Source organism: Sciurus vulgaris, assembly GCF_902686455.1.
Source record: "Sciurus vulgaris genome assembly, chromosome: 15".
NCBI lineage: Eukaryota > Metazoa > Chordata > Mammalia > Rodentia > Sciuridae > Sciurus > Sciurus vulgaris.
The window spans coordinates 34,687,883-34,712,745 of NC_136476.1; the positions used below are offsets into that span (position 1 = coordinate 34,687,883).

At 33.4% G+C, this 24,863-nt stretch overlaps 1 protein-coding gene across 6 annotated transcripts in view; it reads left to right on the top strand.

Moving 5' to 3' along the window:
• Positions 1–24,863, top strand: part of CCDC171 (coiled-coil domain containing 171) — a 455,940-nt gene that overhangs the window by 320,102 nt on the left and 110,975 nt on the right. For all 6 annotated transcript variants that reach the window (XM_079112670.1, XM_079112671.1, XM_079112672.1 and 3 more), the window contains one exon: positions 3,969–4,124. In XM_079112670.1, coding sequence (XP_078968796.1) covers positions 3,969–4,124 — 156 coding nt within the window. The remainder of the gene's footprint in view (positions 1–3,968; positions 4,125–24,863) is intronic.

The window sequence follows — 24,863 nt, forward strand, 5'->3', positions numbered from 1 at the left end:
ATTTTTTAAATTCTAAAAACACATATACTTTTCCTTAAAATGGATAGGTGTGGAATTTTATGTGTTTGGATTCTCTCATCTTGTTACTATCAATGATAAATATTTTGGATTCTCTCTGAAGACTGCTCTTGTCCAGAAACTCTCTCTTGTCCTGTTTCTCACATAACTAGATCTCACTGAAGGGCATAATCAAAATCCCTAGGGACAAAGATGACACAGGATAAGTTCTCAAGTTCTGGGTAGGACTTATTTACTATATGCTATACACAATCTCATACTTTTTTGTAGTCATTTCCTGATGTAAAACGTGATATTTTAACATGGAGAGGTTAGATTGTAAAGGGTGAGAGATCAATATAGGAGTCATTAGATGCTTACTCTTTCTTCCTCACACCCCTTTACTTGATTCATACTGTTATTTCCATTTCTTCTATCAACTTAGTACCTTTCTTCAATTATTAAAGAGTTGAATTTTTTACCATCATTCTTTACTACATAGTTTGAATCACTTTTTAATACTGGAAGTTAGCATTCTTAATTCCTCACAGGGTCTGTGGCTTTTTTGAATGACATTGCCATTTCAGTGATCTTTCATACTGTCTACTTATTAAGTGCTAGAAAAATGTGATGTGTTTTATACACATTAGTACCATTATGGTTTAGATGTGAGGTGTCCCCCAAAAGCTCATGTGTGAGACAATGCAAGGTTTAGAGGTAAAACAATTGAGTTATGACAGCCTTAGTCCAATCAGTGTGTTAAACCCCTGATAGGGATTAACTGAGTAGTAACTCTAGGTAGATAGGGTGTGGCTAGAGAAGGTGGGGTGTATACCCTTGGGGTATATTTTTTGTCCTGTTTGAGCAGAGCTGTTTCTGTTTCCTGATGTTGCCAACTGCTTTCCTTCACCATACCCATATGCTCTGATGTTCTGCCTCCCCTAAGTCCTGAGAAATGGTTTGTCCTTCTATGGACTGAGACCTCTGAAACCATGAGCCCCCAAATAAGCTTTTCCTCCACTAATTATTCTTTGTCAGGTGTTTTAGTCACAGTGACAAAAAAAGCTGACTAAAGAAGTACCATGAAACATGCTTTTTGGAGTGGTTTCTGGACTGCTGTTTTGAGAAAATACCATACAGTATGCATTATATAAAACTGTTTTTGTCTTTCAAATGAAATACTGCTTTAAAAGATTTTAGGTATTTAAGGTTCTAAATCCGAAGCAAAAAAAATGGATTTAAGGAAGTAACGTGGTTTCTGCTAACCAAACAATATTCCAATTTAGTTATTAAAAGAAGAACAAGGAAGGAGCCAAAATAATTATAACTTTTGTTCTGCCCACCAAATGACACTTCTGATGTTATTTCTCAAAAAATATTTCTTAAAAAAGAGTTTTGAGGGAATATTGTTTTATTTATTCCTTTTAGAATATCATGTACACAAGAATTCAAGAAATGTGTTTCTACAAATTTAGAAAATGGATAACTTTTAAAATATTAAACTGTTTTAAACTAAAATATTAAATGCCAATTCTCTTGTCACTTAAAGTGAATTAGTAATCCAGAGCCTATTACTGATAGGTGGGTACTTCCTGATTTTCATTCAGTAAGCATTTATGCATGCTTTCAGCCACTTGTATATATATTATGTACTTATCCAACAAGAGTATATGTATGAGAATCACCTATCACAGATTTTCTTATTAAGATTTTACTGGAGAATTTAAAAATATAATAATAGTGCAATGAAACACAGCAATCACTTTTAGAGGGCTTTCTTGGATGCAATATAGTTGAAGGGTTAAAAGAAAGCATATATATTTGGATTTGAATCCTGACCACCATGTGACTAATTGTGACCCTGGATAATCCCCTTTGTTTTATTCTGAAAAAACTAGGTTAAAAATATCCACTTTGATATGGCGGCCATACAGATGAATGAACTAAGGCGTATATATGATTATACAGTTACTGGACTAAAGTAACAGTCCATTTGGACCTAACAAACATTGACTTTTAATTATTGAATCTTATAAGAGTTTTGGAAATTGGTAAGAAAGTGACCTTTCTTCTTGTTGAGGGAGGAGATGGAGGCTCAGAGAGATTATTTGGCAACACAGAGCTATGAATGTGGCAGAGTGAAGACCAGAAAATCAAAAAATCAGGGCTTGTATTCCTGATCCGGTATCTCAATAGAGAAGATAGATGAATTTGTAAGAATGGAGAGAGAACTGATGTAGAAAAGAAGCAGATGTGATTGGATAGTTTTTGATTTTTACATACTTTTGAGACCCAGAGAAATACTTTGTGTAAAAATTATTAATAAACTTACCTTGAAGTGATTTGAAGTAAGGTAGGTTAGGACATGTGAGATGCTGCACGCATGAGGCTGTACTGTGCTTATTTAGTGTTGAACAGTAGAATTCACATTTGTGGACTTGATCCTTTTTTTATGCTCATAGTCTACTTTTTTTTCAACTTGAACAAAGTATGGTTAATAATTTATTCATTAGATCAAGTGTTAATATGTTTTCCCAGATACATTCATCCTTTTCCACAGGTGTTTTATGCCATTATGTGACTTGCAGTTTTTCATCTTTTCCAGTTTTTCACTCATTCATTCATTAATTCATCCATTCTTTAAAACATTCATCAATCCAGGCCTTCATTCAAACAAGCACTCACTGTCAGCCACTCTTACCTGAAGATATAGAAATGTGTAGTCACAGTATCTGGCTTAAAGGAGCTCTTCAGCCTGGTAAAGTTTGCATATCTATGTAAACTAATAAACTTCTGCCAAAGCAATAAATGCAATGGTAAAAGCAAACATGAAGGACCCACAGAGAACCCAAAGAGAAATTAACTCTGCTTTTGGGGGGCTCTAAAGAGGGTTCTTGAAAGAGATGGTATCTGACCTGGAATTTTTAGGGCAAATAGGAATTTATTAGGTAAAAAGGTCTGAAGGTTTTTTAAAACTATTACCTACAAGTAGCTAACCTACTTTTGTTTCTCAGACATTTTATATATTATTTCCATTTGTTCACATGCATTCAGAATTGCTAAATTATTTTTTCACATGCATTTAAAATTGCTTAATATCTAGTTTTTCAAAACTTTCCCAATTCAAATCTTCAGATGGAAAATAATTTGCAAATTTAATCTATGAAATTGTGATAGAAGTAGGAACATATTTTCATTTTCATTTTGAAATTGTCTTTGAAATGTTTGACTTTATTTTGATATATTTGAGATATTTTGAAATATACTTTTTGAAAAAGCATAACAGTATCCCTTGGGCTTAAAAATCATTGCAGGTTGCTTTAGAAAGATGATACAGAGATGTTCACCAATCCTCCAAATATTGTGCAATTTAGGGAAAATAATGTTACCAGCACTCGCTTGTATATTTATTTTATTCTATATAGCATAATGTGAAGATATTCCTGTGTTCTGTGAGTGAATATAATGATGCTTTTCTTTCAATATAGGAGTCATATAACTATTTAAAAAGTAACAGGATTAGTTTAGCTCTTTTGGTTCAAAACATTTATTTTTTAGGTGGAATGAAAGTTTTACTAACTCAGCTCATTTTGAAATATCTTGTTTGTATACCCATGTATTGTGTCTTTCTTAAGATTGAAATTTAGGTCAAATTACAAGTGAATTTAACCTTACTACAGAAAATAAGTGTGCCATCTTTAAAAACTGCATTCTAAATTTTAAGTACAATAGATCAAAGTACATCTTATTTAAATAAATACCTTGGAATGAAGTCTCAATTATTTTCTCTCAAACTTTCTTAAATAGTCAGTGTTTTCAACATAAAATGTGAGATTTAGCTTTATTATTTTCAAGAAAGATGAAAAGTTGTTTATTTTAAAATTTTAATGATTTTTCTTTCAAATTATGGAAATTATCCTTTGGGGACAGCTTTATTTGAATTCTGTGTGACATTATTTTTATTTCTTAAGGCTATGATTAAAAGTTTCATGGATGTGTACCAGCTTGCAAGTGCCAGAATCACTACATTAGAGAAGGAAATGACATCTCATCGAAGTCACATTGCAACCTTGAAATCAGAGCTTCACACAGCTTGTTTACGTGAAAATGAAAATTTACAATCAGTAGTAAGTCCTTGTATAACAATATTTTTCTCTTCTTTGGATATTGTATCACATTTACATTTATGTTTTTATTGCTTAGAAGATCACTTGCCAATATGTATAATTTAAGTTAAATGATCGATCAAGTGACATAAAATTAGTGTGGAGAAAAATTTGAGGGAAGAAAAGCAATTAATTTTCTCATTGTATCGTCTTTAAAGATATGCATATTGTTATCAATGCTAAAACACCACATCAAGATTCCTTTGTGTTTGCCAGTACAGCTGACAGTTGGATTTGGCAGTATGCATAGTTAAAGCATGCAACTGTCTGAAGATTCAGTGTGTCCCATTAAGACAGAATATTATTAATTATGCGTATAACCAAAATGGTAATTAGAACATGTGATTATTCTCTGTAGAAAACTAGACTTATCCATAATACATGCCTAGCTAAAGATGCATGTTGTGATTCATCTATATGATTAAAATTCAGTTTCAGCACTCATTTTATGTCTTAAAATTTTAGTCCATGATGAAATTTGGACTCATTTAAGACTAAAAAAAATTTCAACACTTGAAATATGTGTTTGGGGAGTTTTAAAAAAATGAATACATTTGTAACATAAAGGAATGAAATAAACATTTAAACTTTTTTTCTCAAAAGGCAGATATGTCAACAGTGAGATTTAGAGGTTTACTAATAATTAGAATGTCTCTTTTCCTTTTTAGGTTTGATTACAATGGCTCAGGGTGACTTGTAAGAAAAGACAGTTATCATTTTACCATGTAACTGTTGACCTATTTCAAATGATAACATTCAAGAGAAAAGGAGTCAGTCTCCCTAGTTCCAAATAGATGTATAGCTTTGATTTGATTCTTTACCTGCAGCAGATCTTAGTTCAAGTGTCAGCATCCCAAGGAAGCCTTTGTGATCACAGTATTTAAAATTGCAGCCACCAACTGCCTCACAAACTCTCTCTCTCTCTCTGTCTCTCTTTTGCTCTGTGATGCCCATCTACCCTCCATATTTTATTTGCTTATTATCCGTTTGTCTCCTACCCTCAATAGAATATCAGATAAGTTCCATAAAGACAAGTAGTTTGGAGTGTTTTCTTTATGGCTGTGAAGGTGCATTAGTGCCAAAAGCAATCTGGCCTACCAAGCTCCACTTTTAAATGACTTTATTAATTTCCCAATGAGAGATTAGTAAATTTGAAGTCCACTGAGAGAAATTAAAATAAAGAAGAAACTAAAAACTTGATTATTTTGAATTTATTCTAGCTTCTCTCTGAAATATTACACATTTATCCCTGCTAATTGTCTGATCCTGTTGGTTAATATTATGTTGTACTGTTTAGATTTTGTCAGCTTTGTTGGGTTGTACTGTTGTTCATTCTTTGTTATTATTATTCATGGAAAAATAATTACTTGTATTTCAAGAAAGGTAAAACTTGGCAGAAATTGTTTCTCATTAGTTAATTTTTTTTACCTATAAATGTGTTACTGTCTTAATGAAATTGTTTTTAATATACCTCACTGTCATAACAAAACTCTACTTTTCAACCATTCTTCCATTCTGAATAAGTCTGTAGGATATGCTCATTATCTTATTTGTAAGAGGTGGTCCATCCTGGCAGTGATTCTCAAGAGAGGCCGCATGTGATGTGAAAAATCTCCCCGGAGGTTCTGGTGTATCCTCCTAGGAGAATGCTGCCCTGTCTACAGGATGTGTGCTCTCCTCTCTTCCCTTAGCTGAGAGCCACTATTTCTAAAGTAGTCATAAATTTGTATGATAATTTTTATTTTTTGAGATGTTTGTATATGTATTTTCTGTCTTGAATGTTTTAAAAAGTCTATGAGGAAGGGAGAAGATCAGACCTTATTCTGAATTTCATAGATGAGGGGCAGGCAGTGTTTGGCTGTGGGGTTGCATCCACTAGGAATACTCTTGAGTGCAAACCACTGAAAACCTAACTAACATGACTTTAAAAAGTGGAGAATTGTTTTCTCACATAGCAGGAAGCCTAGAAGTTGTGGATGACTGTTTCATTAGTTTACTGGCTCAATTTTTTTATGTGATTTCTCTGCCACTCCAGCTCTAGTTTTGAATAACATTCAAATCAGAAGAATGGAATGGTGCAGCAACATATGATCCGTAAATACCTTCAGTGTATTCATTTATCTGTCTTGGAGGACAGATTTTTCATACATTTAAAGATTTATCTACTTTTAAAGGGGATAAGAACTTCTAAAGAAACTCCAAGTAGATTTCTATATATGTTCCATTAGATTCAAAAAGGTCATGGGATTACCTGTGGCTATAAAGAATCAAGGGACAAGGGAGTTAGCAGTGAGTGGATGTTAGGTTAACTCACTTATACTGTGTGCCATGCAAGTTACATAGGTTTGAATTCAAATTTCAGTTCTTTCAGTTGCTAACCTAGATTCTATATTCTCAGGGTTTTCATCTGTAAAATGGGCGCAATGATACTGCTATCTCATACAGATGTTGGGAGATCTAATGAGAAGTGTTGAAGTACTTTTTGGACTTTTGCCTTGCTTTTAGTGAGTAGTCCAAGAAAAGTCAGCTATTATTTTAATCGCTGTTATCTTTATAGTAATTGAATTACATCATCACCACCGGAAAAGATTATTTATAAGCTAACACTTTCAGCCGCAAGCTTTGTTGTTTTTTTCTGCTTCCTCCTGTAGCTTTGAGTGTGTAACTCCTTCTCTGTGTCACCATCAGTATAGTCCAGTGACGGAGCTCTCTGCTCTTTCTGTGACCCATTTTCCTTTGCCTTCATTAACACATTATTAAAAAGTAGTCCCTCCTTACTGCTTCTATATGCTAACCTTCCATTTGATCCTGAGCTTTACTGCCATATGGTGTTTGAGTCTTTTTGCTGAATTTTCTCAAAGGTACCAAAGTTTTATACTTGCTCTATGCATTAGTTCCTTCTTATCTCTTTCAATCTTTCTGTAACATAGGAGGCTTTTAGCTGCACCCTCTTTAAATACTTGCCTCTTTTGTTTCATTTGTTATCCACTTTGCCTTTTTTGACTTTCAGACTTCTGTTGACTTATACTCTGTCTTCTTCGTGTTTTTGTTTAATTCTTTATCCATTAATTCAGAATTTATTGAGCATCTACTCTATGGTGGGCACAATTCAAGTCTAGGGGATAGCATGTGAACCAAAATAATAGACAATCCTTATTCAGGTTACTTAATATCAAGTTGTGGAAGTAATAAGTGTTTATATCATCACACTAATTAATGTATAATTACTAACCAAGATTGTGTAAGGAAAGAGCTTAGAAGGATAAGGTTTTTTTGTTTTTATGTTTTGAAATGAAGGAGCTAACATAAACTATGGTATGTATGAGTAAGAACCTTTTTAGGGTCAGTGATGCTTGAGTTAATATCTGAAAACTAGGTAAGAATTAGCCAGCAGTGAAAGAGAATAGCATCCAGATCAGGTGAGAGAAGTGACAACATCTACAAAGACTATGATAGAAAGAAGAAACTAAGGAAGAGTAGTATAGCTGAAAGAAAGATAACAAAGGCTAGAGAGGTTTGAAAAAAGACTGGTCTGGAGAAAAAGAAAGAGACCAGATTGTTTTCTTTGTCTTGTGAGCAGAGGAAAAGTCATTGAAAAATTTTAAAGGAGTAATATGTCAGATTTGCATTTTTAATACAAAGAATACTTTGGCAGCAATGTGGTGAATCACTTAGAGGTTGAAGAACAAGGAAAAAGGTACTCTACTGATCTTTCTGTTATTTACTTATAGTTTTTTTAAAAATTAGTGTCTTGTAGATGTGCATGATGGTGAGATTCACTGTGGTATATTCATATATTTACATAGGAAAATTAGGTCAGTTTAGTCCACTGTCTTTCCCTACCCTATTCCCCTCCCTTCCCTTTATTCCCCTTTGTTTACTACATTGACATTTCTTCTATTCTATTTTTTATCCCCTCCCTGCTTATTTTGGATTAGCTTCTGTATATCAGAGAAAACATTTGACCCTTGACTTTTTGGAACTGGCTTATTTCACTTAGCATGATAGTCTCCTGTTCCATCCATTTACCATCAAATATCATAAAATCAGTCCTCTTTATGGCTGTGTAATACTCCTTTGTGTACATATTCCACATTTTCTTTACCCATTAATCTGTCGAAGGGCACCTAGGTTGACTCCATAGTTTAGCTATTGTGAATTGTGCTTCGATAAGCATTGATGTGACTGTTTAACTGTAGTATCCTGATTTTAAATCCTTTGGATATATATACTGAGGAGTGGGATAACTGGTTCATATGGTGGTTCCATTATTAGTTTTTTGAGGAATCTCCATACTGCCTTCCAGAGTGGTTGCACCAGTTTACAATCCCACCAGCAATGTATAAGTGTACTCTTTTCCCCACATTTATTGTTACTTGTATTCTTTTGATAATTGCCATTCTGAGATGGAATCTCAGTGTGGTTTTAATTTGCATTTCTCTAAATGCTAGAGATGTTGGATATTTTTTCATGTATTTGTTGAGCATTTGTATTTCTTCTTTTGAGAAGTATTTGGTTAGTTTCTTTGCCCATTTATTGATTGGATCATATTTTTTTTTTTTTGGTGTTATTTTCAGTTCTTTGTGTATCCTGGATAATAATGCCCTGTCAAAGAGCAGGTGTCAATAATTTTGTTCTCTTCATGCTCTTGATTATCTTCTTTGCTGTGAAGAGGCTTATTAATCTGATGCCATCCCATTTATTGACTTTTTATTTTATTTCTTCTACTTGAAGAGTCTTGCTGAAGAAGTCAGTTCCTGAGTTGACATGTTGGGAGTGTTGGGCCTCCATTTTCTTCTAGGAGGTGCAGGGTTTCTAGTCTGATTCCTAGGTCTTTGATCCACTTTGAATTTTGTGCAGGGTGAGAGGAGTTCAATTTCATTTCACTACATTTGGATTTTCAGTTTCCCGAGCACCATTTGTTTAAAGGGCTATCTTTTCTCCAACATATATGCCTTTGTCTAGTATGAGATTACTATATTTACGGGGGTTCATCTCTGTGTCTTCTATTCCTCTGATCTTCATGCCTGTTTTTATGCCAGTACCATGCTATTTTTGTTACTATAGCTCTGTAGTATGATTTGAATTCCAGTATTATGATGCCTCCTGCTTTGCTTTTCTTACTAAGGATTGCCTTGATTATTCTTGGGTTTTTCCAGTTGCATTTCATTACTGCTTTTTCTAGTTCTGTGAAGGATGTCATTGGAATTTTTGATGGGAATTGCATTGAATCTGTATCGTGCTTTTGGTAGTATGGCCATTTTGACAATATTAATTCTGCTTATCCAAGAACAGGGTGGTCTTTCCATGTTCTAAGGCCTTCAATTTTATTCCTTAGTGTTCTGTAGTTTTCATTGTAGATGTCCTTCACCTTTTTTGTTAGATTGATTCCCACTTATTTTTTTTAATGGCTATTATGAATGGGATAGTTTTCCTAATTTCTTTTTAAGCAGATTGATCTTTGGAGTATAGGAATGTGATTGATTTATGGGTGTTGATTTTGAATCCTGCTACTTTGCTGAATTCATTCATGAGCTCTAGAAGTCTTCTGGTAGAGTTTTTTAGCTTTCTGAAGATAGGATTATGTCATTGGTAAACAGAAATAATTTGAGCTCTTCTTTCCCTATTCATATTCCATTAATTTTCTTCTCTTGCCTGATTTCTCTGGATAGAGTTTCAGGGACTATATTTAATAGGAGTGGTGAGAGTGGGCATCATTGTCTTGTGTCTGTTTTTAGAGGATATGCTTTCAGTGTTTCTCCACAGTAATGTTGGCCTTGGGTTTGTCATAGATAACCTTTACAATGTTGAGGTATGTTTCTTCTATCTCTAGTTTTTCCAGTGTTTTAAACATGAATGGGTACTGTACTTTGTCAAATGCTTTTTCTGCATCAAATGAGATAATTATTTGATTCTTGGCTTTGTTTATGTGGTGAATTGCATGTATTGATTTCTGTATGTTGAATCAACATTGCACCCCCCACAACAAAACCCACTCAATTGGGTGCACTATCTTTTTAGAGTGTTTTTGTATGTGACTTTCCAGTATTTAATTGAATCAACAAATCAAGGACAGCCAGCATATACTTTTGTCTATCTCATTTTATCTTATACATTCATTTCACTGGATAAAGCTAAAAAGTAAAAATTCATTACTAACCCAAAAGTTAATATATCATGTTATTGTACTGCTTATAAGGAGACTGATCATATTATAGAAATGAATAATTATCTTTAAAAAATCATCCTTCTTTAGGTTAATATTTTCTTCAGCAATATGCAGTAATAATGCTTGAGTTCTCACAGATTTCTCATCAATTTTTCTCTTGCCAGGACTTTTAACTTTTCTGGTATGTTGGTCTTTGACCCATTAACTTAGGGCTACTCTAGAGCTTTTATCTTGAGTTATAATAACTAGAAAGGGCTTCAAGTGAAGAACTTTTGAGTCCCATACAGGCCAGTAGAGAACAGTACAACAGTCAGAACCAATAACTTGTGGGTGTTTGGAGGCCGGCACACCCACAGCTGAGGAGAAACATGATACTCCAATCTGTGAAACGAAATGCCATACCCAAATACTTTGCTGTGACTTATGATGCTGCTGCAAAATACAGTACTGATTTGCCTCATTTCCACTATATATTTATACAGTATGTTTTTAATACCGTGGGACTTCACTTATGAGAAAATAATAAATTACAAGTCAGAGGAGCATTACAGCTGTATCTTTGTAGAAGAGGTATATTTGCATCATTGTTCAGATTATGCCAGGTTTGGTATTTGTCACATGGTATTATGTTGTTAAAAAGGGTAAAAGGTTTGGATATTTTGATTGGATTGATAAAAATTTTTTAAAATTCTCAAATAATATTTTGTCACATTTCTTTTCACTATATTTTCTTGAGAGAAAAAGGGTCTTTTTTTTTTTTTTTTTTTTTTTTTAGTGTTATGTAGATAGATAGAGGAACTGGCCCAGAACTTTTTCCAGTAAGTTGCTTTCATAAACTTTCAAATACTTTATCTCAGTAGATTAATAATGTTTATTATTGATGATTTTAGCCTTCAAAAAATTTAAAATACAAATAACAACAACAACAACAAACCTGCTGTTATCTGTGATGTCATGTGTTGAGAGAAAACTGTATAATGTAGTTCACTGGTATCCAATACAGGTTCTGGAGTCCCAGCTCCCTGCTTTTTAAGTGGAACCCAATAAGGTTACTCTGATTCCTTGCCTTTTATTTTTGAAGTGTGGGATAAGATAAATCTCTCCCATCTTGGCATTGAAACTATAATACAGAATACAACCATTATACAAATAATCAAGAGTGCTGTTGAAGTAGATGGGTGCTAGGAGAGCACATAACTGGGGTACCAAATTTGGACTTGGGGTGAAGAAATACATACTTAAGGAACTGAAATCTTAGTTGAGAAACTGAAGATTAAGGAGTGGATAGAGGAAGTATGTATGGCAAGCTCAAGGAATAGAACAGTGCCCTGTATGACTTGAGCCAAGTGAATTATGTGGAGAATTGTGAGAGATGACACGGGGGAGTGGAAGGAGGAGGGTCAGATCAGTGTGGCCTATACATTGGGTCAGGTTTCACTTCTTGAAGAAACATTCTGACTGAGGTCTCTCTGACAACTACATTATGAAGTGTCCAAACCCTTGCTTTCTTTCTTTTTCCTACGCCGAATTTCTGTATTTTTCTATCTATCCTCCAATACGTGTACATTTTGCCATGATGACACTCCTTTTACTCTTTTGAAATCATACTTTCCAAGTAAGCTCATTAAATTCTCCCATAGTTTTATCTGGCTTTGGATACTAATAGAACTGAATAAAGAAAATAAGAAATATCAAAAGGTAGAAGAGTCCAGTCAATATGCAAATATTTTCCTTGGTCTTTGGCATATATTTCCAAACTTCTAAAAGTTTCTTGTATTCCAGAAGCTCGAGCTCTTTTTGAATAATATACAGAGGTCCAGAGGTAATAATGCATATTCCTCTGACCTCACAGCTTCTTTCTGGTCATTTGTTTTATATGATGCTATTTAAAATATGCCCTTTCATGATGAATGGTATCTGGGTAGTAATTTGAAGGGCTTGATATTATAAACTTTATATTTATATAAACATACATTTGTATAATTCAATATACAAACACTATTATGTATTAATATATTACATATCAATTATGTTGATCATATGCTAATATGTTAATATATTCTATCACATATATTTTATATAGAAGTATACATGTAATATATAAATATGTATTTATAGTATATTTATATAAATATGTATATTTATACATAATAAATATGGTAATTTATAATTCTGTTTTAGTGACGAAATGTTATAAGGATGGATCAAAAAGTACTAGCATGAATATTTCAACCTCTGATCAGTATAAATAATTGTTAATTAAGCCACACAAAATATGAATAGCAATTTGGCAACTTAATGTTTTTATTATTCCTACCCATTGTTCAGAGTGGTAGCAGCCAAATATGCTTCTGAGGATCTTGCCTAATATTTTATTTTTCTTACTAAATTGAGTTATTTTGGGGGGGGCTTCAGTTTTTTGCAGACAGCTATACTTTGATTTTCTACAGACATCTGAAATTCACTGTGGTTCCAAACTGAACATGTTATCCATCCCTTCCATGTCTTGCCTCTCCAAATCCTCCTTCACTGTGTACCTTGTAGTCCCATGTAGGGCCCTCATCATTTTATTGCATTTTCCCTCCATGACCAACATTTAATCCATTGCTAAGTCTTACTGTATCTACCAGTAGCTTTACTCTAAACATATTTTATCTCTACATTTTCCTCACAATAAAGTTGTTTGTCATTGGCATTCAAACATTTTCTAACTTCATCTGGTATTTTAGATCATCTCCCAATTGGCATAAACAAAGATTCTCTTTGTTATTCTCATTTACCACTTTATTTACCTGTCTAGTCATCATATAGTAGTCTGACTTATATGATCAGTTAGTTATATATGTATTGCTATATTGTGACTCTTAAGGTGATGTCTTATTTCTTGTTTGTAGCCCATTATAATCATCTGACTTTAACAAATGCTGGTTGATTTGAATTAATATTAGTTGGAAGAGCACTGCTTTCATATTTGTTCAATACATACTTGTTATTGAACACATGCTTTGCACAAACTATAGTTCCTTACCCCCAATTTCTCCCACACAAAATTTTTTCAAATTAATTCCCATCAAGCTATGTTTCATATTCTCTAGTGAGCACTTAGTAAGAACAAATAGAATAATTCATATATTATTATATCTGTGGTAAAAATTCAAGTACATACTTTCAAATAATATAAATTAGACATTTCTCTTTCTCACTACTCTTCCTGAAAAAAAAAAAAAAAAAGGAAAAACCTCAAAAATTGTTTGTGGCAAAGAAGAACATTCTTTTAGCATATCATTTAAATAATTTTAAACTTTACCAGATGTTTTGGGAACCCCTGCCTCTGTACATATATTCACATAAACATAAAATGAAGAGCACATATCTTTAACTCACATGGTGAGTACTCAGTAAATATTTGTTAATGATAATAATGTACCAAATTAACAAGAACTACGCCTTGACCTTACAAAATCTAAGAGAGTATATGTAGGTTATTTTCAGAAATAGATATCTAATTTACATTAATCAGGAGAAAGTTTACATTTAAAAATGTATTTTCTTGGATATTTACCTCTTACTTCATATTACCTTTTTCATATTATCTTTTTTTGTTAAGAACCCTTAACAAAAAAATGGATAAAAAAATGTGAATATACGAGCAAAAACAATAAAACTCTTAACAAAAAAAAATCAGTTTAATCTTCATGAACTTGGATTTAGTAATGGATTCTTGAATATTATAAGAGACAAGAGAAAAAAATAGATAAATTGGAATTCTTCAAAGTTAAAAACTCTTGTGTATGAAAAGATAGTATCAACAGAGTGAAAAGACAATCTACAGAGTAGAAGGACATATTTATAATCATATATCTAATGAAGGTATAATATAAAGAATACAAAGAACTCTTAGGACTCAACAAGGTTAGGACAACCTAATTTTTAAAATAGGTAAAGGATTTGAATAGACATGTTTCTAAAGAAAATATACAAGTATTTATTAATACATACAAAGATATTTAACATCCTTAGTCATTAGGGAAATGCAGATCATAACCACAATGAAATAATACTTTACACAAACCGAGATTGCCATAATAAAAGAAGTAAGATACAAGTGTTGCAAGGATGTGGAACAGTTAGAAGCCTCATATATTGCCGGTGGGGACTTAAAATGTTGCACCCACAGTGGAAAATCGTTTGATGACTTCTTGGTAAGTTAAACTGGAAGTTAGCATATGATCTAGCAATTCCACTTCTAGGTATATATTGCAAAGGATTGAAAGCAGGTATTCAAAAAGATACTTGTTGAACATTCACAGCAGTATTATTCATAATGGCCAAAGAGTAGAAATAGCCCAAATGTTCATTCATTGATGAATGGATAAACAAATATGGTATTTCGGACTGGGGATATAGCTCAGTTGGTAGAGTGCTTGCCTCGCAAGCATAAGGTCTTGGGTTCAATCCTCAACACTGCCAAAAAACAACAACAAAACAAATATGGTATTTCAGACAATGGGATATTATTAAGGAGTAAGGAATTACTGATACATGTTGCAATATGGATATACCTTGAGAACACTGTGTTTTAAGCAAAAGAAGCCAAACACAAGAGGCCATACTTATATGATGCCACTTATATGAAATATGCAGAATAGTCAAATCTGTAGCCATCCAAAGTAGGTCGGAGGTTGACACAGGCTGAGGTAAGGAGGCAAAATAGTGACTGCTTAATGAATCACAATGAAAAAGTTCTGGAACTAGATGATGGTAATGGTTGCTCAATATTGCAAGCATACTTGATGCCACTAAATTTTATGCTTCAAAATTCTAAGATGGTAAATTTTATGTTGTGTGAGTTTTACCACATTAAAAATTATTTCACTGAGTTCTTGAGTGGTATGGGATTATTCCTTATGTAGGATGAAAAATATATTACACTGGAAAGTATAGTGCATAACAGCCAGAGGAAACTTGGGTTCTAGAGCAGACTTTTCTATTGACTCACCTCTAAGCTCTGGGAAGTAAATCTGGGTCTTGGTTTTCCTGGCTGTAAAATGAAGTGTTTTGACTACATGAAGTCTAACTTCCTGCTTAGCTTTAAAATTTCTTAATTGAGGTTGTGAATACTGATTTTGACTACTGGATTCTATGTTTTATCTTGTTCCTGTTTCTATTTACAACAATGAATGTGTTCCTAAATTTGGTTATATTTACAAATGTATACCCATTCACAAATGTATACCAGTTATACGAATCTCCCAGTAGAACTTGTAGGTAGGTATTCAAAAAGTCCCCAAAGTAATCTGAAAATGTATTAGTGTATTTGTAAGGAGTATTTCCTTTTTTATGCAGTTTTTTGATATTTAATATGTTAGGAATGTGAACTTTTAACTTGTCAAACTATTGTAACATATTTGAAAATTATAGTAATTTGATTAAAATGTTGCCTATAAGGCAAAAAGTTTAGTTGATAGAATCCATATGTAATTAAAATGCAGAACTAAATGTAATCAGATTCCAGTGACTAGTGCCTTCATATTGATAGCTTTACAACGGCCTCTGGGGTTGAAAGTTGAAATGTTACAGAATATAATAGAACTACAGAAAACAACTTAGGCTGGCACTTTTGTAGTTTTAACATTATCAAAACAGCTACTTGCTGAGATGTGACCATCACATCCTGGATTCTTATCATTTAAGAATATCTTCTATTGGCAGGTGGTAGAAGCACATGACTGGTGGAAGACCACAGTGCAGCAGTGTTGTACAAACAGACCATGATGAGGGTTGCTGCTATGAGCCAGGCCATAGGCTTCTTTTTAATAGCAGAGTTGCTTAATTTGGGTGAATTGACTTGAATCATATGAAAGTTATAGACACAACACTATGTACCAACCCACAAAAAAAGTTAAAAATTTTTCCTGAACTTGAAAAAAAATTATTTTCTCTGGACAGTTTTAAGAGTCGACATCCTGTGTTAGAGTTCTCTAATCATCACCAGCACAATTTACAATCAGAACACACAGAGAGCCAGTTCAGACCAGCTCATCTGTTGATCTTGGCAGAGACCCTTCATCTCACAGTGTGCAGCTGCCACTTGAGAGTTGGGGGGACTCAGCAGAGAGCCAGAGGAGGGTGGGATGCAAGGTTAGTCAAGGCATGAACCCATAGGCCTGCTTCATTTCAACAGTTGTATGTTGCTTTGGAAAAAAAAAAAAAATGTCTTTTTTATTTTACTACCTCCCCACTCCCCTTAACCTAAAATTAAACGAGGACCTCTCACGAGCCACTGCGCTCCAGGCATAAGAAATTGTAATGTCTGGCTTCCAGAAACTGTCCCGTCAAAATGTGCTTCTGATTAGGTGGCTTAATTACAGCTGTGAAAACAATGTTGATTTAGGCCTCAAGATTCCAGGGCATGTCAGCCGTTATTAGCTAACCTTGGACAGAATCCACCATTTTTAAAACTCTGTACCACTAAAGTCACCCTTTTTGACAACTTTTTATTTAGGCAGAAAAGTTGCCAGAGGCAATACATTTTATGCAAAATATTGTTCAATGCACAATTTCAGTTGTGTCCCATTAGTGGTCAATAACTAACTTTGTACTTTATCAAGAACAAGGAATTTGTTTGTAAAAGCAGTAAGTTTTGCATAGTATTTTGAAAGGGTTGACTGACATAAGAATTAATTTTAATTCCTTTAATTCAGTTTTATTTTAAATCCAGCATGTTGGTTTAACCACCCAATTTTATTACACCTAAATTTTCCTGACAGTTTCATTTGCTGTTAGGAAATAAAATTGCAATTTTTTTCAACCTGGGTAATAATGGCTAGTTTAAAAATGTTATATTTGAAACTTCCCTTGCCTCAAGCTGGTTCAGACACAACCTGTTTACTTTTGGAAGGAAACGAACTCCATTAATAGTTTTTAATATTTTAATATAACATGCATTTTTTTTCATGGTGAGAAAGCTTATTGGACTCATGTACCTTCACCTGTATGGGAAGTAAAACTTGTAACAATTAGATGGTTCCAATACTTTGGACTTTTCAATATAATTGTCATTGATATCATAAATGTTATAACTCTACATTTTAAGTACTTTCAGTTCCATTGCATTTTAGGTGTCTAAAATTACCATTGTATGCTATGAATGATTTTTAATTTTTCAGTAATTTTAAAAGTGGACATTAAAAAGAAAGCAATACTCAAAAAGCATGGTGAGGAGTTGAACAACAAATGTAAAGTATCCTAATTCTCATAATAATCTTGGAAGAAACTTGCTTGAAAATGCAGAATTTTTGCCAAACTGAATACCCAGGAGAGAACCAAGTGATTTCTTTAAAATGAAATATCCCACACCCAAGACATTAAATTCAGTGATGTGGGTGGTCAAGGCACATCTTTTTCTACTAATCAGACTCATGGAATAATTATCTGACTAACTCTGGACTGTGTATGTACAAGGAAGCTTTTGTGCAAGTTGAATTAAGAGTTAATACATAGGCAATTAATTGTGAGGAATGGATGCATGAATAGCTGGATCAGTGATGTAGTTTGTATGTCCTGAAAGAAAATGCTGGGCAGCTGATTTAAAGTGAAGTTTAAATTAGCAACCCTAAAAATATTATCAATGACATTTAATTGTAAAGAAACACTTCACAACTATATTTAGTCCATCTATTATTTGATTTAATCCTCATAACAATCTTGGAAATTTTTTCCATATCCTTTATTTATTTTTATTTTTACAGAATGTATTTTGATTCATTTTACACAAATGGGATACAACTTTTCATTTTTATGGTGGTACACAATGTAGATTCACACCATTCATGTAATTGTACATAGGGTAATGATGTTTGTCTTATTCCACTTTCCTTTCCCCTCTCTTCCCCTCCCCTCATTTCCCTCTACACTATTTTTTCCTTATTTTGATGAAGCAACTCAATCCCTGAGAAGATATGTAATTTCCCTAAGAACATGGAGTCTAGATTAGAAACTCTGTGTGTGTGTGTGTGTAAAACTCATGCTCTAAACTAAAGATGGAAAGAGATATTTTTGGGGAAAAAGGATCCCAAGTTTTGAGAGAGTGGAGAAACAAAGAATGATGAAGTTTATATCAAATATGCTTTTAGGCCATTAAAAGATGAGAACATTTAAGCTTGATTAAATGTTTGTGATTTTCTGTGTTAAAAAAATACCTAGTATTTTTTTCTTTCAATAAAAAATGACTATATTGAGATAGACAGATTCACTAGCTCTACAGTTAAGCCCTCTTACCTAGAACAAAAGGACATTCCTCTTTGTTTTTGAAGTTGCTTTTTGCTCATAGAACTGAAAGTTACATCCTTCCATGTTAGGCTGGTTTGAAGTTTGGATATATTGTGCTTGTTCTTAAGATTCTGCATTAGATGAGAGATTGGGAAGAAATAGCAGTCTTCATTTCCCAGAACTTTGGCTTAGGGCATACTTGTATGAAATCTGAATTCAGGTTATTCTTTTGGATATCCTTTTGTTCTCAAATGTTTCCCTGACATCAGTTGGAAAGATACTCTTCCAGAATGTCAGGGGCCCATGAAGTTTACAGGACTTTGTTTAGTCTCCACCATTTTATTTCTGATGAGTCCTAACTAAAAATAATGAGTTTGTTTGAAAAATGTGGCCTATAGATTATATACAGTATAGAATGTATATTATAATGTTTTTCCATTATAAAATGGTTGTTTCGATATATCATTTCGTCTATTCCTCCTGATGGCTTATGACTTAATTTTAAAAGATATTTTATTGACTAACATATTGAATATTCTAGATTATTATAATTATGTGTATCCTATCTGGTTTTACCTTTTGTTCATAATAAAATCATTTTTTTAAGAAAAGAGAAAGACCTAAGAAGGAGTTTCAAAGAACATAAATTTATATGTTCATATGTTGTATATTTATAACACATAATTATATATCATGTACAATATATGTGATTTATATATTTTTATTATTTTTGGTTTTGTAATATTTTGACTGTAGAATCATCTTCTTAAAATATCTTGTCTCATATACTTTTATTTCTTGACTCATGTTTATTTACAAATAAAATCTTCCAATTCTTTAAAATATCTAGTATTTTCCCTAAGCAGTTTAAAAATAGAAATAAAACAGGATATGAAGTAAAGTTATTAAAACAATTCAGCTTTTATGATTACATAGTTTATTATTTTAATGGTACTGAAAATAAAGGACGTCAGGTGTGTAGTGATGATTTTTAGCTATGATTCAAAAGAGTTTAATCAGTTACCATTTCAATACTTATTACTTAGTTCAGGGCTTCTGGAGACCATTGTGATTTTAACTGTTTTAGAGTTTAGCTTATTCTTATTCACATTTAATTTGTACTCATAAATGTACCATTGGATAGACAGGAAGCATAAAAAGAACACTGATGTTGAAATACAATGGAAATAAGAAATCCTAAAAAAAGAATAATTATGGAAATTTACCTGAGACAATCTTCATCAGATCCAGAAGTTCCATTCAGCTGATCAAAGTTCTTATACCAACACTTGATATTTTTAATGTTTTTCAAAGCTAGAGTTAAGAAGAGAAAATTGTGATAATTTTATTCAAATTGGCTGTTCATTTATTGAAAATCAAGACCTAAATGTGTAATTTGAAAGAAGTGCTAAACAATAGCAGCCTGAAGGTCTCTTTTAACTAATCATTTAGAAACAAAATACACATGTATCATGTAAAAGAGGCCAATTCCTTTTTAAGAATAGAATGTAAGGACCTACTATAAATTTACCATTTATAGCATTTGTAGGATTACCAAGCTATTAATTTTTTTAACTTAAATTAATTTGTTCTTACTTAAATTAGTGGGTTTTTTTAAGCTTAAGAAAAGCACATATGAATCTCACTCTTTTTTTTAAACATGTTTGGCCATAGTTCTTTTTGTTCTTAAATGTACCAGGCCTTCTTTCCTTTGCATGGAATATTATTTTCAGTCTTTTGCCTCATTGATTTTTTTCCCCAACTCTCCAATTCTTTTCCCAAAATATCTTATTATATTATTATGACATTAGTTATATAATATTATAATTAATTCTTAACTGACTAACTCCATTAGAATAGAAGTGCAATGTGAGTAGGAGATTGCTCTATTTTTAGATGTTATAATATCTGATACAGGTACCTAAGAATCATTGGTTAAAAATTCCATTACAAATTCCAATTTATGTAATTAAAAATTATGAGTTTTAAAGTTCATCAGCCTACTTTGTAATTTAGATATCAAAAAAGCAAAGCGTAAGGCTATATTGGTCCTCTGTCACTGTGAGTTTAGAATTTCTTTATTATCAAGGTCATCTGTTATGTCAGGCTGTTACTGAAATGTCATGTTTCTATAGTGTCCCCACCCCCTTTCTTAAGGGTAGGAAGCAGAAAAGGAAAGAGATGACTGATGCAAGGTCATGTTTGAGTTATTCACCTGAGATCAGAAATTGTGTCTTTGTTTGTATCTTATTCAGTGCCCAGTATACTATTGGAGTATAATAAATAAGTAATAATGGCAATGGTGAGGAATATACTAGTAGACCATCTGTAGCCCTTAAAAATACACTAAGAATAGAAGAAACATTCTTTTAAGTTCTAAGTTCAGGTGAAGTTAAGAGAGTACTTCAAGATAAGATTTGGAGTTTAGTAGAAATCATAACTTCTGCAACTAATAGCCCTTATGTGTTGACATTCCATATCCTTAAGAAAAATGTTGATTTATTATTCTTTAGCAGAAAAAATGTAAAAAAAGATATGTAGGGTATTAGAGAAATTTTAAACTAGGATCATGGGGTCCTACATTAATAACAATGTAGACGGTAAGTTAAAAAAAAAAAAAGCAATTCAAGAATTTGGTAGTAGGAATGTCAGCCCACGTGAGAGTAGCCCTGAACCCTGAACTTACGCTGGTTCAACCCAAACCAAATTGTGGCTGGACATGGATCCTGAGTTAAACCCCTGCTGCCTTGTCATTTCTATTTGATGTTAGATTTCCCTTTGAAAATTTCCTGTTTCATCAAGTTCATGGTAGCAGAGTAAATATTCTGTATTACATATATGTTTCTCTGCACTGATAACAACTTTGTCACTGTTGTCATTGTTGCATTTAATTCAGTGAACCTAGTTAGCATATGGCAGTTTAGCAGTATCAACAGTGTTAGGATGAGAAGAACAGAAAAAAAATTTTAAAGGAATGTAGAAAGACCTTTTTAGATTAGTACCAGAAGCAAACTCTTTCTTATGAATTAAGAAATTTTGAGATACATAGGGAGTGCATCACACAAAGGATGACAAGAAATTGTGTTTGCTTTCATTTTTGTAAATGATGAAAGCACTATATGTTTGAAAGACTAGACTATACTCCACGGGGCAATCCAAGATGGCGGACTAGAGGCTGACTGCATCTTCATTTGCTCCAGAACCCAGGATTCAAGAAGGGGGGGCATTGAGAGACTCGGACTAAAATAGAGCCACGGGATGAGTCTCCCCACCTGGTGAAGCTCGGCCTGGGTGGCAGGCCCGGATTCAGGTGGCTTATTAGAGTAGGGCAGGGCAGCTAGAGTCTTCCCCAGGCAGCCCTGCGCACTCCGGCAATGGGCTCCTCCCACATGGCCAGCTTCTCAAAGCAGGGCCCCCAGTGAGAGCCTGTCCACACAGAGTCAGCTCCAAGTCCTGGAACCAGTAGCGGGCTAGGGGCAGCTTTCTTCGGAAGCACTGCATTATCAAGTTCCTCTAAGACTTCAGGCTACTGAAGGCTGGGAGGTGATACACTGGAAATCTACAGGGACACTATAAGCCAATAGAGGAAATCTGCAATATCACAGAGTCCCACTGACATCTGACCAATATGAGAAAACAAGGGAAGAAAATGTCCCAAACAAACCTAGATACTATATCAATAAAACCCAATGACAGCACAGCACAAGAAATGTCAGAAAGGGAGTTCAGAATGTACATAATTAAAATAATCAGGGAAGCAAACAAGGAGATGAAAGAGCAAATGCAGGCATTAAATGATCGCACCAAACAACAGTTAAAAGAGCAAATACGGGAAGCAAGAGATCATTTCAATAAAGATACTGGAAAAAAACCAAACAGAAATCCTTGAAGGAAACAATAAACCAAGTTAAAAACTCCATAGAAAGCATAACCAATAGGATAGAACACCTGGAAGACAGAACCTCAGACATTGAAGACAAAATATTTTTAATCTTGAAAACAAAGTTGACCAAACAGAGAAGATGGTAAGAAATCATGAACAGAATCTACAAGAATTATGGGATATCATGAAAAGGCCAAATTTAAGAATTATTGGGATTGAGGAAGGCTCAGAGAAACAAACCAAAGGAATGAACAATCTATTCAATGAAATAATATCAGAAAATTTCCCAAATCTGAAGAATGAAATGGAAAACCAAGTACAAGAGGCTTATAGGACTCCAAATATACAAAATTACAACAGACCCACACCACGACACATTATTATGAAAATACCTAACATACAAAATAAAGACAGAATTTTAAAGGCCGCGAGAGAAAAGAATCAAATTACATTCAGGGGGAAACCAATACGGGTATCAGCAGATTTTTCAATCCAGACCCTAAAAGCTAGAAGGGCCTGGAACAACATTTACCAAGCCCTGAAAGAAAATGGATGCCAACCAAAAATCTTATACCCAGCAAAACTTACTTTCAGATTTGACGATGAAATAAGATCCTTCCATGATAAAAAAAAGCTAAAGGAATTTGCAAAAAGAAAGCTGGCATTACAGAACATTCTCAGCAAAATATTCCATGAGGAAGAGATGAAAAACAACAATGCAAATCAGCAACGGGAGGAACTAGCTTAAAGGAATAGCCAAATAAAGGGAAAACCAAATCATGTCAAAAAACAAAAATGAGTCAAATGACTGGGAATACAAATCATATCACAATAATAACCCTGAATGTTAGTGGCCTGAACTTATCAATCAAAAGACATAGACTGGCAGATTGGATTAAAAAGAAAAATCCAACAATATGCTCCCTGCAAGAGACTCATCTCATAGAAAGAGATACCCATAGACTAAAGGTGAAAGGATGGAAAAAAACATACCATGCACATGGACACAGCAAAAAAGCTGGAGTATCCATCCTCATTTCAGATAATGTGGACTTCAACCAAAACTAGTCAGAAGGATAAAGAAGGACATTACATACTGCTTAAGGGAAGCATAAATCAGCAAGACATAACAATCATAAATATCTATGCCCCGAACATTGGCTCATCCATGTACGTCAAACAAATCCTTCTCAATTCCAGAAATCAAATAGACCACAACACAATAATACTAGGCGATTTTAACACACCGCTCTCACCGCTGGATAGATCGTCCAAACAAAAATTGAATAAAGAAACCATAGATCTCAATAACACAATCAACAATTTAGACTTAACCAACTTATATAGAATATACCATCCAACAAAGAACGAATACACATGGATCCTTCTCTAAAATAGACCATGTCTTATGCCACAAAGCTACTGTTAGCAAATACAAGAAGATCGAGATACTACCTTGTACTCTATCAGATCATAATGGATTGAAATTAGAAATAAATGACAGAATAAAAACCAGAAACTTCTCCAATACCTGGAGATTAAATAATACACTATTATATGATGAATGGATAACAGAAGACATCAGGAGGGAAATAAAAAAATTCTTAGAAGTAAACGAGAACAAAGACACATCATATCAAAATCTCTGGGACACTATGAAAGCAGTACTTAGAGGAAGATTTATTTCATGGGGCGCATTCAACAAAAGAAGTAGAAATCAACAAATAAACGACTTAACACTACAGCTCAAAGCCCTAGAAAAAGAAGAGCAGACCAACACCAAAAGTAGTAGAAGACAGGAAATAGTTAAAATCAGAGCCGAAATCAATGAAATTGAAACAAAAGAAACAATTGGAAAAATTAACAAATAGTTGGTTCTTTGAAAAAATAAACAAAATTGATAAACCCTTAGCCACGCTAACAAAGAGAAAGAGGACGAAAACTCAAATTACAAAAATTCGGAATGAACAAAGAAATATCACAACAGACACGAGTGAAATACAAAACATAATTAGAAGCTATTTTGAAAACCTATACTCCAACAAAACAGAAAACCTCGAAGACATCAACAAGTTTCTAAAGACATATGAATTACCTAAACTGAACAAGGAGGACATACACAACTTAAATCAATTTCAAGCAATGAAATAGAAGAGGTCATCAAAAGCCTACCAACAAAGAAAAGTCCGGGACCAGATGGGTTCTCAGCCGAGTTCTACAAAACCTTTAAAGAAGAGCTCATTCCAATACTCCTCAAAGTATTCCATGAAATAGAAGAGGAGGGAACCCACCCAAACTCATTCTATGAAGCCAATATCACCCTGATACCTAAACCAGACAGAGACACATCGAGGAAAGAAAATTTCAGACCAATATC